General features: G+C 45.8%; 1 protein-coding gene across 1 annotated transcript in view; it reads right to left on the minus strand.

Moving 5' to 3' along the window:
• Window positions 1-23,541, minus strand: part of LOC117381829 (glutamate receptor 1-like) — a 51,508-nt gene that overhangs the window by 10,360 nt on the left and 17,607 nt on the right. The window contains exons 4-14 of the mRNA XM_055226626.1: window positions 20,055-20,239; window positions 19,821-19,874; window positions 16,512-16,670; window positions 15,668-15,835; window positions 13,025-13,129; window positions 12,311-12,424; window positions 5,710-5,916; window positions 4,720-4,935; window positions 4,466-4,643; window positions 4,208-4,307; window positions 48-246 (exon numbers count right to left, since the gene is read on the minus strand). Of these exons, the coding sequence (XP_055082601.1) occupies window positions 48-246; window positions 4,208-4,307; window positions 4,466-4,643; window positions 4,720-4,935; window positions 5,710-5,916; window positions 12,311-12,424; window positions 13,025-13,129; window positions 15,668-15,835; window positions 16,512-16,670; window positions 19,821-19,874; window positions 20,055-20,239 (1,685 nt within the window). The remainder of the gene's footprint in view (window positions 1-47; window positions 247-4,207; window positions 4,308-4,465; window positions 4,644-4,719; window positions 4,936-5,709; window positions 5,917-12,310; window positions 12,425-13,024; window positions 13,130-15,667; window positions 15,836-16,511; window positions 16,671-19,820; window positions 19,875-20,054; window positions 20,240-23,541) is intronic.

Below are 23,541 nucleotides of genomic sequence, written 5' to 3' on the forward strand. Positions count from 1 at the left end.
AAGCCTGAACTAATCCAGAACTAAACCAGGACTGAACCAGGACCGACCCTGAAGAACTCTTTGGTGGAACCTCCGTCCAGCGTTCCGTAGGCGATCTCCGTCTGTTTGGCGAGATCCTCGGCGCTCTCGATGGGAGACACCATGCGCTCCACGGTCAGGAAGGCCGCCAGGTTCGCCGTGTACGAGGAGATGATGATGAGCGTGAAGAACCACCAGACTCCGCCCACAATGCGCCCGGACAGAGACCTGCAACCAGGAGGCGGAGTCAGCTCGTACAGAGCACGGACAACAGGTTTACATCGATATATCAGAATCGGGTTTGATAAATATTCAGCACTATCCCATCACGATGTTATTTCACTTTTACATCAGCATCTGCTCAGGACGCCTCCTGGACGCCTCCCTAGGGAGGTGTTCTGGGCATGTCCCACCGGGAGGAGGCCCCGGGGAAGACCCAGGACACGCTGGAGGGACTATGTCTCTGAGCTGGGAAGGTCTTGGGATCCCACCAGAGGAGCTGGAGGACGTGTCTGGGGTGAGGGAAGTTTGGGAGTCCCTGCTGAGACTGATGCCCCCGCGACCCGGCCCCGGATAAGAGGAAGAAGATGGATGGATGGATGAATCCATCAGTGAAGTGAAAAAGAACCAATGCAGATAGAATTTATGCACCAAAATATGGACCTGACAGGAGCTGAAGGGACACGCCCTGAAGATACAAACCCCCACCAACATTTACACACATCACATCATCAGGGCACAACCAGGACTAAACCAGGTTTAGTCCTGGTTTAGTCCTGCTTTAGTCCTGGTTCAGTCCTGGTTTAGTCCTGGTTTAGTCCTGGTTTAGTCCTGGTTCAGTCCTGCTTTAGTCCTGGTTCAGTCCTGGTTCAGTCCTGCTTTAGTCCTGGTTCAGTCCTGCTTTAGTCCTGGTTCAGTCCTGGTTTAGTCCTGGTTCAGTCCTGGTTCAGTCCTGGTTCAGTCCTGGTTCAGTCCTGGTTTAGTCCTGGTTCAGTCCTGGTTTAGTCCTGGTTCAGTCCTGGTTCAGTCCTGGTTCAGTCCTGGTTTAGTCCTGCTTTAGTCCTGGTTCAGTCCTGGTTCAGTCCTGGTTTAGTCCTGCTTTAGTCCTGGTTCAGTCCTGGTTCAGTCCTGGTTCAGTCCTGGTTTAGTCCTGGTTTAGTCCTGGTTCAGTCCTGGTTGTGCCCTGATGATGTGATGTGTGTAAATGTTGGTGGGGGTTTGTATCTTCAGGGCGTGTCCCTTCATCTCCCCTCTCCACCAAAGCTCCAACGCCACTTTCACTGTAAAGCCACAGGAACTAAGGACTGAACCAGGACTAAAACAGGTCTAAACCAGGACTAAACCAAGTCTAAACCAGGACTAAACCAGGTCTAAACCAGGACTGAACCAGGACTAAACCTGGACTAAAACAGGTCTAAACCAGGACTAAACCAGGTCTAAACCAGGACTGAACCAGGACTAAACCAGGACTAAACCAGGACTAGACCAGGACTAGACCAGGACTGAACCAGGACTAAACCAGGACTAAACCAGGACTAAACCAGGACTAAACCAGGAGTAAACCAGGTCTAAACCAGGTCTTGCTGCAGGGAGGACATTTTGTAAAGTGGATCCAGTTCTTTTCTAAACAAATCTTTAAAATTCCGTGTTTTAGCTGTTGGCCGTTTGGGAATAATGGCGTCATTCCGACTTGGCGCTCAGAGTTTGTCCTCTGGGGATAATTAAACACTTAATGAGTTCAGATTACACCAGCGCTTCATTTAAGCCTCAGTAATTTCATCTAAGGAGGAGATTCTCACTAATAGAGCCATAAAATATTCAAGATTTCTATTGTTTGGGTAAGTTTAGTCATTTAAATAGTTTGTATTTCACCAGAATAATCAGGGAGAAGAAACAGTCTCTCCGTGGAACAGATGAGAGCTGTCAAAAGTATCGAAACTCTGATCCTACTCGATACTAAAACTGGAGTTTGAGGGGGACCTAGCCTCCCCTAGAAAAGGAAGAACGTTCAATGCCCCACAGCTCCCTCCAATCTAGAAAAAAAAGAAAGAAAGTGTAATATACAAGTGTAAAGAGCTGTCACGTCTAAAAACATGTGTCTTAATGTGTCGTGGTGTGTCTTGGTGTGTCTTGTGTGTCTTGGTGTGTCTAGTGTGTCTTGGTGTGTCTTGGTGTGTCTTGGTGTGTCTTGTTGTGTCTTGTTGTGTCTTGGTGTGTCTTGTTGTGTCTTGGTGTGTCTTGGTGTGTCTAGTGTGTCTTGGTGTGTCTTGTGTGTCTTGTGTGTCTTGGTGTGTCTTGTGTGTCTTGGTGTGTCTTGGTGTGTCTTGTGTGTCTTGGTGTGTCTTGTGTGTCTTGTGTGTCTTGTTGTGTCTTGGTGTGTCTTGTGTGTCTTGTGTGTCTTGTTGTGTCTTGTGTGTCTTGGTGTGTCTTGTTGTGTCTTGGTGTGTCTTGTGTGTCTTGGTGTGTCTTGTTGTGTCTTGTATGTCTTGTTGTGTCTTGTGTGTCTTGGTGTGTCTTGGTGTGTCTTGGTGTGTCTTGTGTGTCTTGTATGTCTTGTTGTGTCTTGTGTGTCTTGGTGTGTCTTGTTGTGTCTTGGTGTGTCTTGTGTGTCTTGGTGTGTCTTGTTGTGTCTTGTTGTGTCTTGTGTGTCTTGGTGTGTCTTGTGTGTCTTGGTGTGTCTTGTGTGTCTTGTTGTGTCTTGTGTGTCTTGGTGTGTCTTGTGTGTCTTGGTGTGTCTTGTATGTCTTGGTGTGTCTTGTATGTCTTGGTGTGTCTTGTGTGTCTTGGTGTGTCTTGTGTGTCTTGGTGTGTCTTGTGTGTCTTGGTGTGTCTTGTATGTCTTGGTGTGTCTTGTATGTCTTGGTGTGTCTTGGTGTGTCTTGTATGTCTTGGTGTGTCTTGTGTGTCTTGGTGTGTCTTGTGTGTCTTGGTGTGTCTTGTATGTCTTGGTGTGTCTTGTATGTCTTGGTGTGTCTTGGTGTGTCTTGTATGTCTTGGTGTGTCTTGGTGTGTCTTGTGTGTCTTGCTTAGCAACACTGTCAATCAAACCTGTTGCTAACGCTAACAGGAGCGATGTCGGGGACAGAAGGACCTGATTTGTCTGTTATTAATGTTCAGATCTTGATTTACAGACACAATAGTGAAATAAAAACCCCAGGATCATGTAGAGGGTTAATACGAACATTTAAGACCAGAATGAGTCTGAAGCAGCAGAGACAGAGAGAGGACAGAGGGGACACAGAGAGGACAGAGGGGACACAGAGAGGAGACAGAGAGAGGAGAGGAGTTTTTACACAGAAAGTGAACTGGAGTCAGAGTCGATGGAGCAGGAAGTGCACCATGATCACTTCCTGTTTGAAATGCGGTGGCGGCAGGTTATCTCTGTCCGTTTATATAAACAGTCAAAGCTTCACAGCAGCAGAACAATAAAAAATAAATAAATATTTGGTTAAGTCCCGTTAAGAAGAAAAGCTTAGATATCTCCTTCCTCAAAAAATGTGTCTTGGTGCATTTAGGCGCTTCACCTTTGGCTCCGCCCACAACGCCATGGGGGACGCCAGCCTTTTCAGCGTCACACGCTGCCACTGGACAGAGCCTGTAAAACACTCTGAAGTGTCTGTGCTGTTAGCATGTCTTTAGCTTGTCTTTAGTGTGTTCTGACCTGGGTGTGTTGTTAGCTTGTGGTTAGCATGTTGTTAGCATGTTGTTAGCATGTTTATTTTAATATACTCATTTTTCAGACCAAGATGAAATCCTTTATCATGTTGTTAGCCTGCCTTTATAATTTTGTTAGCATGTTGTTATCATGTTGTTAGCATGTTGTTATCATGTTGTTAACATGTTGTTATCATGTTGTTAGCATGTTGTTAGCATGTTGTTAGCCTGCCTTTATCATGTTGTTAGCATGTTGTTATCATGTTGTTAGCATGTTGTTAGCCTGCCTTTATCATGTTGTTAGCATGTTGTTAGCATGTTGTTAGCCTGCCTTTATCATGTTGTTAGCATTTTGTTATCATGTTGTTAGCATGTTGTTAGCCTGCCTTTATCATGTTTTTAGCATGTTGTTAGCATGTTGTTAGCATGTTGTTAGCCTGCCTTTATCATGTTGTTAGCATGTTGTTATCATGTTGTTAGCATGTTGTTAGCCTGCCTTTATCATGTTGTTAGCATGTTGTTAGCATGTTCTGACCTTGGTGAGATGTCACATCCTTGCTGCATAAACGCTCCCAGAGAAAACCACAGAGAGTTAAAGATCCCAAAGTCGTTGGTGTACTCTGGCTCCTCCTTCTGGCCGTCTGAAACACGAGCACAAGAGTCAGATGCCCTCCCTGTGTGTCAGATGCCCTCCCTGTGTGTCAGATGCCCTCCCCGCGTGTCAGATGCCCTCCCCGTGTGTGTCAGATGCCCTCCCCGTGTGTCAGATGCCCTCCCTGTGTGTGTCAGATGCCCTCCCTGTGTGTCAGATGCCCTCCCTGTGTGTCAGATGCCCTACCTGGACTCTGGTCTGGGTCAGAGGAGCTGTTTTGGTTTTCTTTGGGCGGAGTTCTCCTGGCCCCGCAGTCCGGCCCCTCCTCCTCCTCCTCAGACTCCTCCCCCTTCCACTCGTACGGGCTGAAGCGGCTCACCTGAAGCACACACGTGTAACATTTTGATTTTCATTTCAGAGCGTTCGTAACCCCGCCCCCAGCGCGGCGTCCTGACCAGGAAGAGCACGACGCTGACTCCGATGTAGGCGAACACGATGCACATCCAGATCTCGTAGGCGAGCGGGTCGAGGAAGGAGAACACGCCGGGTTTGGACTTGGTGGGTTTTTTGATCATGATGGAGATTCCCAGAGACATGAAGGGTTTGGAGAAGTCGATGACCTGCTCCCGAACCAGCGTGATGGTCAGAGGAGCCACCGCCACGTCCGCCTGCTGCAGAGAGAGAGGGAAAGAGTCAGATGCCCTACCATCTACCAGCGTGATGGTCAGAGGAGCCACGTCCGCCTGCTAAAGCAGGACTAAACCAGGACTAAACCGGGACTAAAACAGGACTAAACCAGGACTAAAACAGGACTAAACCAGGACTAAACCAGAGCTAAACCAGAGCTAAACCAGGACTAAAACAGGACTAAACCGGGACTAAACCAGGACTAAAGGAGGACTAAACCGGGACTAAACCAGGACTAAAACAGGACTAAACCAGGACTAAAGGAGGACTAAACCAGGACTAAACCGGGACTAAACCAGAGCTAAACCAGGACTAAACCAGGACTAAACCAGGACTAAACCAGGACTAAACCAGAGCTAAACCAGAGCTAAACCAGGACTAAACCAGGACTAAACCAGAGCTAAACCAGGACTAAACCAGAGCTAAACCAGGACTAAACCAGGACTAAACCGGGACTAAACCAGGACTAAAGGAGGACTAAACCAGGACTAAACCGGGACTAAAGGAGGACTAAACCAGGACTAAACCGGGACTAAACCAGAGCTAAACCAGGACTAAACCAGGACTAAACCAGGACTAAACCAGAGCTAAACCAGAGCTAAACCAGGACTAAACCAGGACTAAACCGGGACTAAACCAGAGCTAAACCAGGACTAAACCAGAGCTAAACCAGGACTAAACCAGAGCTAAACCAGGACTAAACCAGGACTAAACCAGGTCTAAAGCAGGCCTGTTTTGGGCGTGCTTGTTTCGCTCACCCCGTACACCAGCTCTCCCACCATGCCGTTCCACATCTTGGACTCGGCGTCCCGGGCTCCGTACTTCCCGTCTCCGACCAGCTCCAGACGATATGAGAATCCCACGTGTTTGGCGATTTCCGCCGCCAGCTCGGCGCAGTATCCCTCGTACCGGTCGTTCCCCACAAACTGCTCATGGTTCTTCTTCAACATCATGTACGGAGCCTCCTGCAACAAGACCAGTGTGTCAGATGCCCTCCCTTTAAACAATGTAATATGGGCCTTTAAACAGTGTAATATGGGCCCTTTAAACAGTGTAATATGGGCCTTTAAACAGTGTAATATGGGCCCTTTAAACAGTGTAATATGGGCCCTTTAAACAGTGTAATATGGACCCTTTAAACAGTGTAATATGGGCCCTTTAAACAGTGTAATATGGGCCTTTAAACAGTGTAATATGGGCCTTTAAACAGTGTAATCTGGGCCCTTTAAACAGTGTAATCTGGGCCTTTAAACAGTGTAATATGGGCCTTTAAACAGTGTAACATGGGCCCTTTAAACAGTGTAATATGGGCCTTTAAACAGTGTAATATGGGCCTTTAAACAGTGTAATATGGGCCCTTTAAACAGTGTAATATGGGCCCTTTAAACAGTGTAATATGGGCCTTTAAACAGTGTAATATGGGCCCTTTAAACAGTGTAATATGGGCCTTTAAACAGTGTAATATGGGCCCTTTAAACAGTGTAATATGGGCCTTTAAACAGTGTAATATGGGCCCTTTAAACAGTGTAATATGGGCCCTTTAAACAGTGTAATATGGGCCTTTAAACAGTGTAATATGGGCCTTTAAACAGTGTAATATGGGCCCTTTAAACAGTGTAATATGGGCCCTTTAAACAGTGTAATATGGGCCCTTTAAACAGTGTAATATGGGCCCTTTAAACAGTGTAATATGGGCCCTTTAAACAGTGTAATATGGCCCTTTAAACAGTGTAATATGGGCCCTTTAAACAGTGTAATATGGGCCTTTAAACAGTGTAATATGGGCCCTTTAAACAGTGTAATATGGGCCTTTAAACAGTGTAACATGGGCCTTTAAACAGTGTAATATGGGCCCTTTAAACAGTGTAATATGGGCCTTTAAACAGTGTAATATGGGCCTTTAAACAGTGTAATATGGGCCCTTTAAACAGTGTAATATGGGCCTTTAAACAGTGTAATATGGGCCTTTAAACAGTGTAATATGGGCCTTTAAACAGTGTAATATGGGCCCTTTAAACAGTGTAATATGGGCCCTTTAAACAGTGTAATATGGGCCCTTTAAACAGTGTAATATGGGCCCTTTAAACAGTGTAATATGGGCCCTTTAAACAGTGTAATATGGGCCTTTAAGCAGTGTAATATGGGCCTTTAAACAGTGTAATATGGGCCCTTTAAACAGTGTAATATGGCCCTTTAAACAGTGTAATATGGGCCCTTTAAACAGTGTGATATGGGCCTTTAAACAGTGTAACATGGGCCTTTAAACAGTGTAATATGGGCCTTTAAACAGTGCAATATGGGCCTTTAAACAGTGTAATATGGGCCCTTTAAACAGTGTAATATGGGCCTTTAAACAGTGTAATATGGGCCTTTAAACAGTGTAATATGGGCCTTTAAACAGTGTAATATGGGCCTTTAAACAGTGTAATATGGGCCCTTTAAACAGTGTAATATGGGCCCTTTAAACAGTGTAATATGGGCCTTTAAACAGTGTAATCTGGGCCTTTAAACAGTGTAATATGGGCCCTTTAAACAGTGTAATATGGGCCCTTTAAACAGTGTCATATGGGCCTTTAAACAGTGTAATATGGGCCCTTTAAACAGTGTAATATGGGCCCTTTAAACAGTGTCACATGGGCCTTTAAACAGTGTAATATGGGCCCTTTAAACAGTGTGATATGGGCCCTTTAAACAGTGTAATATGGGCCCTTTAAACAGTGTAATATGGGCCCTTTAAACAGTGTAATATGGCCCTTTAAACAGTGTAATATGGCCCTTTAAACAGTGTAATATGGCCCTTTAAACAGTGTAATATGGGCCTTTAAACAGTGTAATATGGGCCTTTAAACAGTGTGAATATGGGCCCTTTAAACAGTGTAATATGGGCCCTTTAAACAGTGTAATATGGGCCCTTTAAACAGTGTAATATGGCCCTTTAAACAGCGTAATATGGCCCTTTAAACAGTGTAATATGGGCCTTTAAACAGTGTGATATGGGCCCTTTAATCAGTGTAATATGGGCCCTTTAAACAGTGTAATATGGGCCCTTTAAACAGTGTAATATGGGCCCTTTAAACAGTGTAATATGGGCCATTTAAACAGTGTAATATGGGCCTTTAAACAGTGTAATATGGGCCTTTAACAGTGTAACATGGGCCCTTTAAACAGTGTAATATGGGCCCTTTAAACAGTGTAATATGGGCCTTTAAACAGTGTAATATGGGCCTTTAAACAGTGTAATATGGCCCTTTAAACAGTGTAATATGGGCCTTTAAACAGTGTAATATGGGCCTTTAAACAGTGTAATATGGGCCTTTAAACAGTGTAATATGGGCCCTTTAAACAGTGTAATATGGGCCCTTTAAACAGTGTAATATGGGCCCTTTAAACAGTGTAATATGGGCCCTTTAAACAGTGTAATATGGGCCCTTTAAACAGTGTAATATGGGCCTTTAAGCAGTGTAATATGGGCCTTTAAACAGTGTAATATGGGCCCTTTAAACAGTGTAATATGGCCCTTTAAACAGTGTAATATGGGCCCTTTAAACAGTGTGATATGGGCCTTTAAACAGTGTAACATGGGCCTTTAAACAGTGTAATATGGGCCTTTAAACAGTGCAATATGGGCCTTTAAACAGTGTAATATGGGCCCTTTAAACAGTGTAATATGGGCCTTTAAACAGTGTAATATGGGCCTTTAAACAGTGTAATATGGGCCTTTAAACAGTGTAATATGGGCCCTTTAAACAGTGTAATATGGGCCTTTAAACAGTGTAATATGGGCCCTTTAAACAGTGTAATATGGGCCTTTAAACAGTGTAATCTGGGCCTTTAAACAGTGTAATATGGGCCCTTTAAACAGTGTAATATGGGCCCTTTAAACAGTGTCATATGGGCCTTTAAACAGTGTAATATGGGCCCTTTAAACAGTGTAATATGGGCCCTTTAAACAGTGTCATATGGGCCTTTAAACAGTGTAATATGGGCCCTTTAAACAGTGTGATATGGGCCCTTTAAACAGTGTAATATGGGCCCTTTAAACAGTGTAATATGGGCCCTTTAAACAGTGTAATATGGCCCTTTAAACAGTGTAATATGGCCCTTTAAACAGTGTAATATGGCCCTTTAAACAGTGTAATATGGGCCTTTAAACAGTGTAATATGGGCCTTTAAACAGTGTGATATGGGCCCTTTAAACAGTGTAATATGGGCCCTTTAAACAGTGTAATATGGGCCCTTTAAACAGTGTAATATGGGCCCTGTAAACAGCGTAATATGGCCCTTTAAACAGTGTAATATGGGCCTTTAAACAGTGTGATATGGGCCCTTTAATCAGTGTAATATGGGCCCTTTAAACAGTGTAATATGGGCCCTTTAAACAGTGTAATATGGGCCCTTAAAACAGTGTAATATGGGCCCTTTAAACAGTGTAACATGGGCCTTTAAACAGTGTAATATGGGCCTTTAAACAGTGTAATATGGGCCTTTAAACAGTGTAACATGGGCCCTTTAAACAGTGTAATATGGGCCTTTAAACAGTGTAATATGGGCCTTTAAACAGTGTAATATGGGCCTTTAAACAGTGTAATATGGGCCCTTTAAACAGTGTAATATGGGCCCTTTAAACAGTGTAATATGGGCCCTTTAAACAGTGTAACATGGGCCTTTAAACAGTGTAATATGGGCCCTTTAAACAGTGTAATATGGGCCTTTAAACAGTGTAACATGGGCCTTTAAACAGTGTAATATGGGCCCTTTAAACAGTGTAATATGGGCCTTTAAACAGTGTAATATGGGCCTTTAAACAGTGTAATATGGGCCCTTTAAACAGTGTAATATGGCCCTTTAAACAGTGTAATATGGGCCTTTAAACAGTGTAATATGGGCCTTTAAACAGTGTAATATGGGCCCTTTAAACAGTGTAATATGGGCCCTTTAAACAGTGTAATATGGGCCCTTTAAACAGTGTAATATGGGCCCTTTAAACAGTGTAATATGGGCCTTTAAACAGTGTAATCTGGGCCTTTAAACAGTGTAATATGGGCCCTTTAAACAGTGTAATATGGGCCCTTTAAACAGTGTCATATGGGCCTTTAAACAGTGTAATATGGGCCCTTTAAACAGTGTAATATGGGCCCTTTAAACAGTGTCATATGGGCCTTTAAACAGTGTAATATGGGCCCTTTAAACAGTGTGATATGGGCCCTTTAAACAGTGTAATATGGGCCCTTTAAACAGTGTAATATGGGCCCTTTAAACAGTGTAATATGGCCCTTTAAACAGTGTAATATGGCCCTTTAAACAGTGTAATATGGCCCTTTAAACAGTGTAATATGGGCCTTTAAACAGTGTAATATGGGCCTTTAAACAGTGTGATATGGGCCCTTTAAACAGTGTAATATGGGCCCTGTAAACAGCGTAATATGGCCCTTTAAACAGTGTAATATGGGCCTTTAAACAGTGTGATATGGGCCCTTTAATCAGTGTAATATGGGCCCTTTAAACAGTGTAATATGGGCCCTTTAAACAGTGTAATATGGGCCCTTAAAACAGTGTAATATGGGCCCTTTAAACAGTGTAACATGGGCCTTTAAACAGTGTAATATGGGCCTTTAAACAGTGTAATATGGGCCTTTAAACAGTGTAACATGGGCCCTTTAAACAGTGTAATATGGGCCTTTAAACAGTGTAATATGGGCCTTTAAACAGTGTAATATGGGCCTTTAAACAGTGTAATATGGGCCCTTTAAACAGTGTAATATGGGCCCTTTAAACAGTGTCATATGGGCCTTTAAACAGTGTAACATGGGCCCTTTAAACAGTGTAACATGGGCCTTTAAACAGTGTAATATGGGCCCTTTAAACAGTGTAATATGGGCCTTTAAACAGTGTAACATGGGCCTTTAAACAGTGTAATATGGGCCCTTTAAACAGTGTAATATGGGCCTTTAAACAGTGTAATATGGGCCTTTAAACAGTGTAATATGGGCCCTTTAAACAGTGTAATATGGCCCTTTAAACAGTGTAATATGGGCCTTTAAACAGTGTAATATGGGCCTTTAAACAGTGTAATATGGGCCCTTTAAACAGTGTAATATGGGCCCTTTAAACAGTGTAATATGGGCCCTTTAAACAGTGTAATATGGGCCCTTTAAACAGTGTAATATGGGCCCTTTAAACAGTGTAATATGGGCCTTTAAACAGTGTAATATGGGCCTTTAAACAGTGTAATATGGGCCCTTTAAACAGTGTAATATGGCCCTTTAAACAGTGTAATATGGGCCTTTAAACAGTGTAATATGGGCCCTTTAAACAGTGTAATATGGGCCTTTAAACAGTGTAATCTGGGCCTTTAAACAGTGTAATATGGGCCCTTTAAACAGTGTAATATGGGCCCTTTAAACAGTGTCATATGGGCCTTTAAACAGTGTAATATGGGCCCTTTAAACAGTGTAATATGGGCCCTTTAAACAGTGTCATATGGGCCTTTAAACAGTGTAATATGGGCCCTTTAAACAGTGTGATATGGGCCCTTTAAACAGTGTAATATGGGCCCTTTAAACAGTGTAATATGGGCCCTTTAAACAGTGTAATATGGGCCTTTAAACAGTGTAATATGGCCCTTTAAACAGTGTAATATGGGCCTTTAAACAGTGTAATATGGGCCTTTAAACAGTGTGATATGGGCCTTTAAACAGTGTAATATGGGCCCTTTAAACAGTGTAATATGGGCCCTTTAAACAGTGTAATATGGGCCCTTTAAACAGTGTAATATGGCCCTTTAAACAGTGTAATATGGGCCTTTAAACAGTGTGATATGGGCCCTTTAAACAGTGTAATATGGGCCCTTTAAACAGTGTAATATGGGCCCTTTAAACAGTGTAATATGGGCCCTTAAAACAGTGTAATATGGGCCCTTTAAACAGTGTAACATGGGCCTTTAAACAGTGTAATATGGGCCTTTAAACAGTGTAATATGGGCCTTTAAACAGTGTAACATGGGCCCTTTAAACAGTGTAATATGGGCCTTTAAACAGTGTAATATGGGCCCTTTAAACAGTGTAATATGGGCCCTTTAAACAGTGTAATATGGGCCCTTTAAACAGTGTAATATGGGCCTTTAAACAGTGTAATATGGGCCCTTTAAACAGTGTAATATGGGCCTTTAAACAGTGTAATATGGGCCTTTAAACAGTGTAATATGGGCCTTTAAACAGTGTAATATGGGCCTTTAATCTACTAAACCTGCTGCTTTTTTAGGCGGAGCTGTTGGTTTGCTCTGTGGGCACATCTGAGCAGCACACGCGTAAACACAGGTAAACACGGGTAAACACGGGTAAACATGGGTACATGTCTCACCAGAATCGTGGTCACGACGTAGGTGCGGTTGGGCAGGCCGTAGAAGTAGTCGTCCACCACGGACCGGTAGTTAGCCGTGTTCACGTAGCCCTTCTGAGCGTCCCAGTAGCCGATCTGAAACACGACACAATCACATGGGACTGAGAGTCGCTGTGGGCGGAGCCATAGTCACTGACGATCCACAGACTGTGACTGAGAGAGTGTGACGTCACAGCGTCCGCCTCCAAATGAAGCTCATCGAGGCTAGCAGTTATAGCGGCTAATGTGGAGCAGAGTAACCAGAGAGCCAATCAGGAGCGAGGCTGTTGAAGGTAACGCCCCTTCCCGTCCACACCACTGGTTTAACAGGGAGCAGGCGCTTAGCAACACTGTCAATCAAACCTGTTGCTAACGCTAACAGGAGCGACCTCGGGGACAGAAGGACCTGATTTGTCTGTTATTAATGTTCAGATCTTGATTTACAGACACAATAGTGAAATAAAAACCCCAGGATCATGTAGAGGGTTAATACGAACATTTAAGACCAAAATGATCATTTTATATCCATTTATATAAACCGTCTATGCTAGCAGGTTAGCTCTGTCCATGTATATATACAGTTCATGGTCAGATCTCAGGGTAAATAAGTTCTTTCTGCTTCTGACCCAAACTCACCTGATCCGTTCTTTTTTGGCTGTTCTAGTTTTTACCATAGACTCTAGAGAAGTGCCTCACCTTCCTGGGCCCCACGTGGCTCAGCTCCATCACACTCAGGCTGTAGTTTGTTCTGTGCCCACGCTCGTCGAACTGGATGTGCCCCGACAGACCCTCCATCTGCACCTGGAACACCACAAGGAGGTGCTGTTCACCTGGAACACCACAAGGAGGTGCTGTTCACCTGGAACACCACAAGGAGGTGCTGTTCACCTGGAACACCACAAGGAGGTGCTGTTCACAGGTGTTTATGTTTAATGTGTGATTCTGGACGATCCACATGAAAATAAAACTGGGTCAAAGTTCAGCAAAGGACTTTAAAGCAACACTGTATCTTTCAGGAGAATGATTCCATGGAAACAGACCAGTTTAATGCCATACTGCAAAATATTACAGCCAAAGGAACTACATTTCCATGGAAAAAAGCAAAAGCCCCTCCTCCAGGTCAAATAAGAGTCAGGTCTGTGGTGGGGACGATATACGATAATATCGCTGTTTTTAATAATCATGATCATCGCGCAGGATAATAATCGCCTTTATGCTCCAGACTGACTCATGTTTGCAGTTTCAATACAATGTTTAGATGTTAGTTCTGGTGTTTCTCCACAAGGGGGTGCTCTGTCGTTTGTGCCTGTTCTGACGGCTGAGCCTGCCCAAAAAAAGTTGTAGCTCCGAGGAAAAACATGAGCAACTTCCACGTACATTTACGAGACGACCATCCGGCATCGTTTGACAAACTTTAGCCGAAAATCTCCATCGTAAGAAACACCAGCAGAAATAAACTACTGACTATCGTTTGTGTTTGGATTTGTTTGCATAATGGTACTTGTTTGTGTCGACTTTGCTGTCACTAGGTTAGCACTAGTGGAATAGCATTTTATACACACAATATATTTGACCCACAACTAAGTCAAGAGCAGAATAAACGTCTCTTACTGATGGAGAACAGCATAAAGTCCATCCAAACATAAGGTCCTTTCCTCCTGAGTCCACTGTGGGATCTTCACTCTTTTCCATGAACCGCTCCAGGTCCGAGATGCCTCTAGTTTAACAAACATCCACAGTGTCCTCGGTCGCGTACGTCCTTTGTTTTGTCCGTTTTGTCGTGTTTAAAACACAAAACAATAGTGCGTAAAATGCACACACACACAGATTTCTGGATCCACTTCATTCACGCTCGTCAAGCTCCATGTCATGTGATACATCATTGTGTTCAGCTGCTCATTGGCTGTAAGGGGAAAATGTCACTAAATGTGTGGAATGTAATTGGGGAGAGTGGGGCTCTTTCAGTCATCTGTAGCACTGATTCACTGTCTGGGGCTCCAGTAACTCACAGCCCCCATCTGATTGGCCAACACTGGTGTCAATCACAGGCTAACATGTGTGTTTTGCACTGAGGAACAAAGTTGGTGCTGTTTATTATGCTTGAAATCGACAAAAGAAATGCAAAAAAGTGACGGAACAGGTTTCACTTTCCTGCAGCAGATTGGACATGGAGGATCTTCTTTTGTGGACATAATTTCTGGACTGGATTATATTCTCTGGACCTTTACGGAACGAATGAGACCAACTTTGTGTGAATATGTTGATGAATTTGATGTGCAGATAGTTTGTGTGTGTGTACAGAAGTGTGTGTACAGAAGTGTGTGTACAGAAGTGTGTGTACAGAAGTGTGTGTACAGAAGTGTGTGTACAGAAGTGTGTGTACGTTGCTGTACAGTTGTAAATTAGGCCCTGATCGTTAACAGGTTAATTATCGTGATAAAATCGTTAATCGCGATTATTTTGTCCACAATAATCGTGAGTCTAAAATTTTAATATCGTCCCGAGTCTGTGGAATTTGGAGCAACAAACACAGACATTATTTTGTTTTGGTCCTTTTTTTTTTTTTTTTTTTTTTTTTTTTTGGCTAAAAAGTAAAAAGGGTTTATTTTAAGAATCAGGAAGTGCGCACGAGCATTCTAATTGTTATTAGATTTACCGTGACGACAAAACTCAGCTCTGGCCTCCTCTCCTCCCTCTCTCCTCCTCCACTCCTCCTCCTCCGCTCCTCCTCCTCCGCTCCTCCTCCTCCGCTCCTCCTCCTCCCTCTCTCCTCTTCCGCTCCTCCTCCCTCTCTCCTCCTCTCCTCCTCCTCCCTCCCTCCTCCTCCTCTCTCCTCCTCTCTCCTCCGCTCCTCCTCCTCCCTCTCTCCTCCTCCCTCTCTCCTCCTCCGCTCCTCCTCCCTCTCTCCTCCCTCTCTCCTCGTCCCTCTCTCCTCCTCTCCTCCTCCTCCCTCTGTGTCTTTGCAGTCACTTCCTGGTTGTGTGTAAAGTTCTTGCTCTTATAAACTCATCGTGGTGAGTCGTGAGGATGTTCTGATACTTAAGGAGGATATATATATATATATATATATATATATATATATATATATATATATATATATATATATATATATATATATATATATATATATATATATATATATATATATATATATATATTTTTTTTTTTAACTAATTCTGTTTTTTATGTTTTTAAGACGTAAAAATCGTGTCGAGACTTAAACGTGTCGAGTTTGTGGAGCAGAAGTTTGTAGATTTATTTAAAAACACTGAATCTCCACAGAGACGCATTAGCCCCGCCCCCATCTGCGACTATGACATCATCATGACATCATCAGACCTGCTGTAGCGCCCTCTGGATGTCGATGCCCTGTCCCCACGGCGACGGCGGGTTGGCGAGGCACTCTCCGGCGTTCCCGCGGCGAGAGATGTCGATCCGCTGTTTGCGAAGATACTGGAACGCGGCGGCCATGACACCTACGGCGTCGTACGTCAGAGCGCCAGTGTACTGCAGGGAGGGCATCCGGGTTAGACAGGGACGGGGAGGGCATCTGGGTTACCTCCATCCTCCTCTCTCTCCTCCTCCTCCCACTCCCTCCTCTCTGTAGCTCTCTCCTCCTTTCCTCTCTCTCTCCCTCCTGTCTCCCTACCCCCCTCTACCACAGCCACCTCCTCTCCTCCCTCCTCTCCTCCTTCTAATTCTCCTCCTCTCCTCACCTTGATCCTCCCTCTCCTCCCTTGTCTCCTCACCTTGAGCCTCCCTCTCCTCCTCCCTCGTCTCCTCACCGTGATCCTCCCTCCTCCCTCCTCCTCCCTCGTCTCCTCACCTTGAGCCTCCCTCTCCTCCCTCGTCTCCTCACCTTGAGCCTCCCTCTCCTCCCTCCTCTCCTCCTTCTAATTCTCCTCCTCTCCTCACCTTGATCCTCCCTCGTCTCCTCACCTTGAGCCTCCCTCTCCTCCCTCGTCTCCTCACCTTGAGCCTCCCTCTCCTCCTCCCTCGTCTCCTCACCGTGATCCTCCCTCCTCCCTCCTCCTCCCTCGTCTCCTCACCTTGAGCCTCCTCCTCCTCCCTCGTCTCACCTTGAGCCTCCCTCTCCTCCTCCTCCTCCTCCTCCTCCTCCTCCCTTGTCTCCTCACCTTGAGCCTCTCTCTCCTCCCTCCTCCCTCCTCCCTCGTCTCCTCACCTTGATCCTCCCTCTCCTCCCTCGGGCGTCTTTGGAGTCGAACACCTCCCACTCCTGGTTGACTCGCTCCACGTTGGGGTCGCTGTGGTTCACCAGTTGGAATCCCGTCACGTTTGGAGCCAGTTTTTGAAATTCTGTGATGTTTAGATCCATGAAACCCTGAAGGAGAAACACATTTAGCTCCTCGTTTGTCACCTCCTCATTTGTCACCTCCTTGTTTGTGTCATGTGTGTAAGTTCTCCTCTTCTGGATCCACCACATTTCTCTGTTTGTATTTGGGGTTTTGTCCTTTGGATGAACCAGTTTCTGTCTTAAAGTGTTTGTAGGTTTGAAACAGACCGGAGTTTATTTCGTCTGACAATCCTCTGAAGCTTTTCAGACACACCAGCTGTGAGACGAATAGTTACGCAACTCCAGAAACAACATAACCCCAGGAATCAGAGAGACAGGAGGATGAACTGGGCCAAACGGTGAAGAGGAAACACCTGTCCGACCATGAGCTCACCCAGACAGAGGACTGAACTTCTGTAAGAGCCAAAGTTAAATCTGTCAACTCAACAAAATGTTCTAAGAGTGAAAACGTTTGGCTGTTCATCCAATCTTCAGTTCTAGTCAGATAACTGGACGATCTCGCGACGGTGTTCGAGAGAGCAGCTCAGGACACAGTCTGCTGTTCATTTCCATCTCAAAGACACTGACCACTGCTTTGAACAGAGAGAGGGTCAGATCTGAGGCACAGAAAAGAAATGGATTGAGAGGAGAGTTAAAGAAGAGATTTTTGTCTTTCCCCATCTCTATTTCCATTCTCAGACTCAAGGAAAACAAAAGAAACAAAGAGGATTACAGAGCTAGCCAGCATGCTAATAGTTGTGAAGAACACCCATAAAGAGTTGTATAAATATGTTATATATATGTAATAAGTATGTATGAGGCACAGTGCACACTTAGAGTAGCTCGATAAACTTATTCTACAAACAGAAACTGTAAACAAAAACCGTTTCAGTGTCATTAGCGCCTCCTTCAGACAGAGAGAAGCCAGTGTCCAGCAGGAATCTGACCAGAACTGAAGAAGAGGCTTGGACGAGCAGACAAACGTCTTCACTCCTACAACGATTTGTCCAGTGACAGATTTAACTTTGGCTCTTACTCTGGGTCAGACCTGGACGTCTGAGGGACACAAACATCTTCTCTGTAACATTGAACCAGATCCCTGCAGTGGACATTACAGCAGCACAAACATTAGAAACAATAATCTCACAGAGACAGATCACTGCTCTGGAGAAGGACGAAGCATCAACAGCCACCTGAGAAGGACGAAGCACCGTGATCCTGAACTCCGCTGATTACAAGGCCAAAGTGACTCCCCCGTCACACCACAACATATGAACTGAGACGAGACCTGGGGCAGTTTTTCCATTGTCCAAGACACACTGCAAGATGTGAGATCCTTGAGTCTCACGGAAGGCTGTTTTTTATTTCACATGTCTGTTCTTTGATCATCTTGACCTGTTCTCAGGTGTAAAGATGTGCCCTCTCTGAGCTGAGAAGGCCAAATGTCCAGTCAGACTGACCTAAACACAAACTGTACTTGGGGAAAGGCTTGGACCTCAGACAGTATTTAAGGTGCTCATGGCTCTGGGCCACTGCAGCACAAACTCTGTCTGTAGTGAGACTGTTTCTTTACCGGCGCAAACGTAATAAACCAACATAGACTGTCCTCTTGTACGACAGACTCTACACGTGAGTGAAAGGAGAACATCACAGACTGATTACAGAAGCTGGAGAAGGAGGAAGTCATTGATGCACAGCTGTTACACACTCTATCCTTGTCACTCCGTTTCTTGCATCTACGGCGTCTTTAAAAGCCACAAAGGAGGAGTACCCCTCAGACCCACTGTATGCACCACTGACTCCATCACAGACAATAAGGCCAAACATCTGAAGACCATCCTGGCTCCTCTGGTGGGCGACACGGAGGTCCTCCACCCACACATTGGTTTCGATATGTGGATGACGACTGGATTAAAATCTAAATTCAGTCGTCCTCTACAACACAGAGACACAAACACAGAGGGAAAAGTGAAGGAGGAACAACACATGGACAAAGACCTCTCTACTTGTGGAGATCCAAAATGAGCCTTCAATAGATCTAAGAGACAAAAAACAGGACAACAGAGAATCTGAACCCAGAACGAAAGGCGTTACCATCCCTGACACCGCGGGTGTCTGAAAAACTTCAGAGAATCTTCAGACAGTATGAGATTCTGGTCTTTTTCAAACCCACAAACACTTTAAGACAAAAACTGGTTCACCCAAAAGACAAAACCCAAAGGCATAAACAAAGTAATGTGTCTCCTCCATCCAGTGAAGAGTGAGAGTCACACTGGAGAAACTAAACAGACTTCATAAGAGAAAGAACCAACACGAGAGAGAACAGCTCAGGACACAGTCTGCTGTTCATCTACATAAGAGAATAAACAGAGAGAACAGCTCAGGACACAGTCTGCTGTTCATCTACATAAGAGAATAAACAGAGAGAACAGCTCAGGACACAGTCTGCTGTCCCTTTTAAGCCCATTTAAAAGTCATCTCTGTGGATCATTCTGTTATAATTTACACATTTTAAATCACAATATTCATCTAAAACCACTTCATAAAAGAAACAAGAAAACTGTGGTGAAAACATCATCACAACAAAGTGCTGCTGTAGCGCCCCCTATGGACAGATGCACGTCACACTAGAGCAGCACGTTTTTCATTTGTACCAAAATGATGATGCAACGCTCCTGAATCCTACGAGTATCATCGATTAAGAAAATAAAACTTGTGGTGCGTTTGCACTTGGTGTGAGTCTGGTGTTAGACGCTCTGTGTCCAAAGAGTCAGACACCTGAGCTGAAAAAGCTGAAGCACAACGTCAAATCAATCAGAGACTACGCTCCAGTCATTTAGCGACGTCATTATCCGGAAAAAGTAGACAGACATCAGCCACAAACTAGCAGCAACTTCTTCATGCTGGGCACACCAGCTAGCATAAAGGCTAATCACGGACCCAGACACGCCGCCGCAGAGCTGATTGTCTGGTTTTATGTAATAAATCCACTAAAGCCGCTCTCTTAACCTGGGCTGCATCATTCATGAAGACACAAAACATCCAAAGGCACTCGCAGAACGCAATGGACGCTTTGGACGTGCGTCAAGTATTTTTCTCCAAAGTGTGTCCACAGCGTCCATGAAGGAGGCTCTGCCGCGCGCTCGGCCGCGCGCTCGGCCGCGCTCGGCCGTGCTGCAGGTGCGCCTGTGGACTTGCCTGATTGACCAGGATGTAGTGGTAGTTCTTCAGGTTCCTCTTCTGCTGCGCCATCTGAAGCACACAGCAAACACAGGGTTAAATACACCGTCAAAATAAAGAGTCATTGCAAAAAACAAAACTGTGTTAGAATTATCCCTAGACACAGACTCGATACTCGATACTCGATACTCGACTCCCGACACCACGGTGATGATAAAATCTTTCTTAGAGAATATTCTGTGTTTGCGTCACCAGGTTGAGGAGGTAGTTCATCTTGTCCAGCTCACAGTCGATGATGATCTGAAACTCCTTCTTAAAGTCGAGATGAGCCAGAAGTTTGAGAAACGCCGTCTCCGTGAGCGTCTCCACGTTCACTGAGGTCACCTGCCAACTGAGCTCGGCCGCCGTGTCCAGGATCCTCTGGAGAACCGCCACGCCTGCAGACGAGAGAACAGAAGGATGAGAGGAGGAGAGAACAGAGGGATGAGAGGAGGAGAGAACAGAGGGATGAGAGGACGAGAGAACAGAGGGATGAGAGGACGAGAGAACAGAGGGATGAGAGGACGAGAGAACAGAGGGATGAGAGGACGAGAGAACAGAGGGATGAGAGGAGGAGAGAACAGAGGGATGAGAGGATGAGAGAACAGAGGGATGAGAGGACGAGAGAACAGAGGGATGAGAGGACGAGAGAACAGAGGGATGAGAGGACGAGAGAACAGAGGGATGAGAGGACGAGAGAACAGAGGGATGAGAGGACGAGAGAACAGAGGGATGAGAGGACGAGAGAACAGAGGGATGAGAGGAGGAGAGAACAGAGGGATGAGAGGACGAGAGAACAGAGGGATGAGAGGACGAGAGAACAGAGGGATGAGAGGACGAGAAAACAGAGGGATGAGAGGAGGAGAGAACATGAAGGATCCTCTGGAGAACCGCCACGCCTGCAGACGAGAGAACAGAGGGATGAGAGGAGGAGAGAACAGAAGGATGAGAGGAGGAGAGAACAGAGGGATGAGAGGACGAGAGAACATGAAGGATCCTCTGGAGAACCGCCACGCCTGCAGACGAGAGAACAGAGGGATGAGAGGAGGAGAGAACAGAGGGATGAGAGGAGGAGAGAACAGAGGGATGAGAGGAGGAGAGAACATGAAGGATCCTCTGGAGAACCGCCACGCCTGCAGACGAGAGAACAGAGGGATGAGAGGAGAACAGAGGGATGAGAGGACGAGAGAACAGAGGGATGAGAGGACGAGAGAACAGAGGGATGAGAGGACGAGAGAACAGAGGGATGAGAGGACGAGAGAACAGAGGGATGAGAGGACGAGAGAACAGAGGGATGAGAGGACGAGAGAACAGAGGGATGAGAGGACGAGAGAACAGAGGGATGAGAGGACGAGAGAACAGAGGGATGAGAGGACGAGAGAACAGAGGGATGAGAGGACGAGAGAACAGAGGGATGAGAGGACGAGAGAACAGAGGGATGAGAGGAGGAGAGAACAGAGGGATGAGAGGATGAGAGAACAGAGGGATGAGAGGAGGAGAGAACAGAGGGATGAGAGGACGAGAGAATAGAGGGATGAGAGGACGAGAGAACAGAGGGATGAGAGGACGAGAGAACAGAGGGATGAGAGGACGAGAGAACAGAGGGATGAGAGGATGAGAGAACAGAGGGATGAGAGGACGAGAGAACAGAGGGATGAGAGGACGAGAGAACAGAGGGATGAGAGGACGAGAGAACAGAGGGATGAGAGGAGGAGAGAACAGAAGGATGAGAGGAGGAGAGAACAGAGGGATGAGAAGACGAGAGAACAGAGGGATGAGAGGACGAGAGAACAGAGGGATGAGAGGACGAGAGAACAGAGGGATGAGAGGACGAGAGAACAGAGGGATGAGAAGACGAGAGAACAGAGGGATGAGAGGACGAGAGAACAGAGGGATGAGAGGAGGAGAGAATAGAGGGATGAGAGGAGGAGAGAATAGAGGGATGAGAGGAGGAGAGAATAGAGGGATGAGAGGACGAGAGAACAGAGGGATGAGAGGAGGAGAGAACAGAGGGATGAGAGGACGAGAGAACAGAGGGATGAGAGGACGAGAGAACAGAGGGATGAGAGGACGAGAGAACAGAGGGATGAGAGGAGGAGAGAACAGAGGGATGAGAGGACGAGAGAACAGAGGGATGAGAGGAGAACAGAGGGATGAGAGGACGAGAGAACAGAGGGATGAGAGGATGAGAGAACAGAGGGATGAGAGGACGAGAGAACAGAGGGATGAGAGGAGAACAGAGGGATGAGAGGACGAGAGAACAGAGGGATGAGAGGATGAGAGAATAGAGGGATGAGAGGACGAGAGAACAGAGGGATGAGAGGACGAGAGAACAGAGGGATGAGAGGAGGAGAGAACATGAAGGATCCTCTGGAGAACCGCCACGCCTGCAGACGAGAGAACAGAGGGATGAGAGGACGAGAGAACAGAGGGATGAGAGGACGAGAGAACAGAGGGATGGGAGGATGAGAGAACAGAGGGATGAGAGGAGGAGAGAACAGAGGGATGAGAGGACGAGAGAACAGAGGGATGAGAGGATGAGAGAACAGAGGGATGAGAGGACGAGAGAACAGAGGGATGAGAGGACGAGAGAACAGAGGGATGAGAGGAGGAGAGAACAGAGGGATGAGAGGACGAGAGAACAGAGGGATGAGAGGATGAGAGAACAGAGGGATGAGAGGACGAGAGAACAGAGGGATGAGAGGAGGAGAGAACATGAAGGATCCTCTGGAGAACCGCCACGCCTGCAGACGAGAGAACAGAGGGATGAGAGGAGGAGAAAACAGAGGGATGAGAGGAGGAGAGAACAGAGGGATGAGAGGAGGAGAGAATAGAGGGATGAGAGGACGAGAGAACAGAGGGATGAGAGGACGAGAGAACAGAGGGATGAGAGGACGAGAGAACAGAGGGATGAGAGGAGGAGAGAATAGAGGGATGAGAGGACGAGAGAACAGAGGGATGAGAGGAGGAGAGAACAGAGGGATGAGGAGAGGAGAAAGTACACAAAGGGTCCTCTGGAGAACCGTTACACCTGTGGATGGAGAGAGAGAACAGGAGGATGAAGGGAGAGTAAGGATGGGATGATATACGATAATATCATTAATCACGATAAAAAGGTCAATCAATCGTTCGTGACATTTTTTAATAATCGTGATCCTCACATGTTTATAATCGTCTTTATGCTCCAGACTGACTCGTGTTTACAGTTTCAATACAATGTTTAGATGTTAGTTCTGGTGTTTGACCACAAGGCGGACGCACACGGGCGACGCACACGGGCGACGCACACGAGCGACGCACACGGGCGACGCACACGGGCGACGCACACGGGCGACGCACACGGGCGACGCACACGGGCGACGCACACGGGCGACGCACACGGGCGAGCACACGAGCGACGCACACGGGCGACGCACACGGGGAACTCAGACGAGGAACTTACAGACGCACATTTACGACACAAACATCTGCATCGTTTGACAAAATTGAGTCGAAAATCTCCACTGTAAGAAAAAATAAACTACTGAATGAAGCTTGTGTTTGTTTGGATTTGTCTGAATCTGTGTTTGTGTCGACTTTCGCTCCTGTTAGCGTTAGCATTAGCGTTAGCAACAGGTTTGATTGACAGCGTTGCTAAGCGCCCGCTCCCTGCTAAACCAGCGGTGTGGGCGGGAAGGGGCGTGACCTTCCACAGCCTGGC

This window comes from Periophthalmus magnuspinnatus, chromosome 14, assembly GCF_009829125.3.
Source record: "Periophthalmus magnuspinnatus isolate fPerMag1 chromosome 14, fPerMag1.2.pri, whole genome shotgun sequence".
NCBI classification, from domain to species: domain Eukaryota; kingdom Metazoa; phylum Chordata; class Actinopteri; order Gobiiformes; family Gobiidae; genus Periophthalmus; species Periophthalmus magnuspinnatus.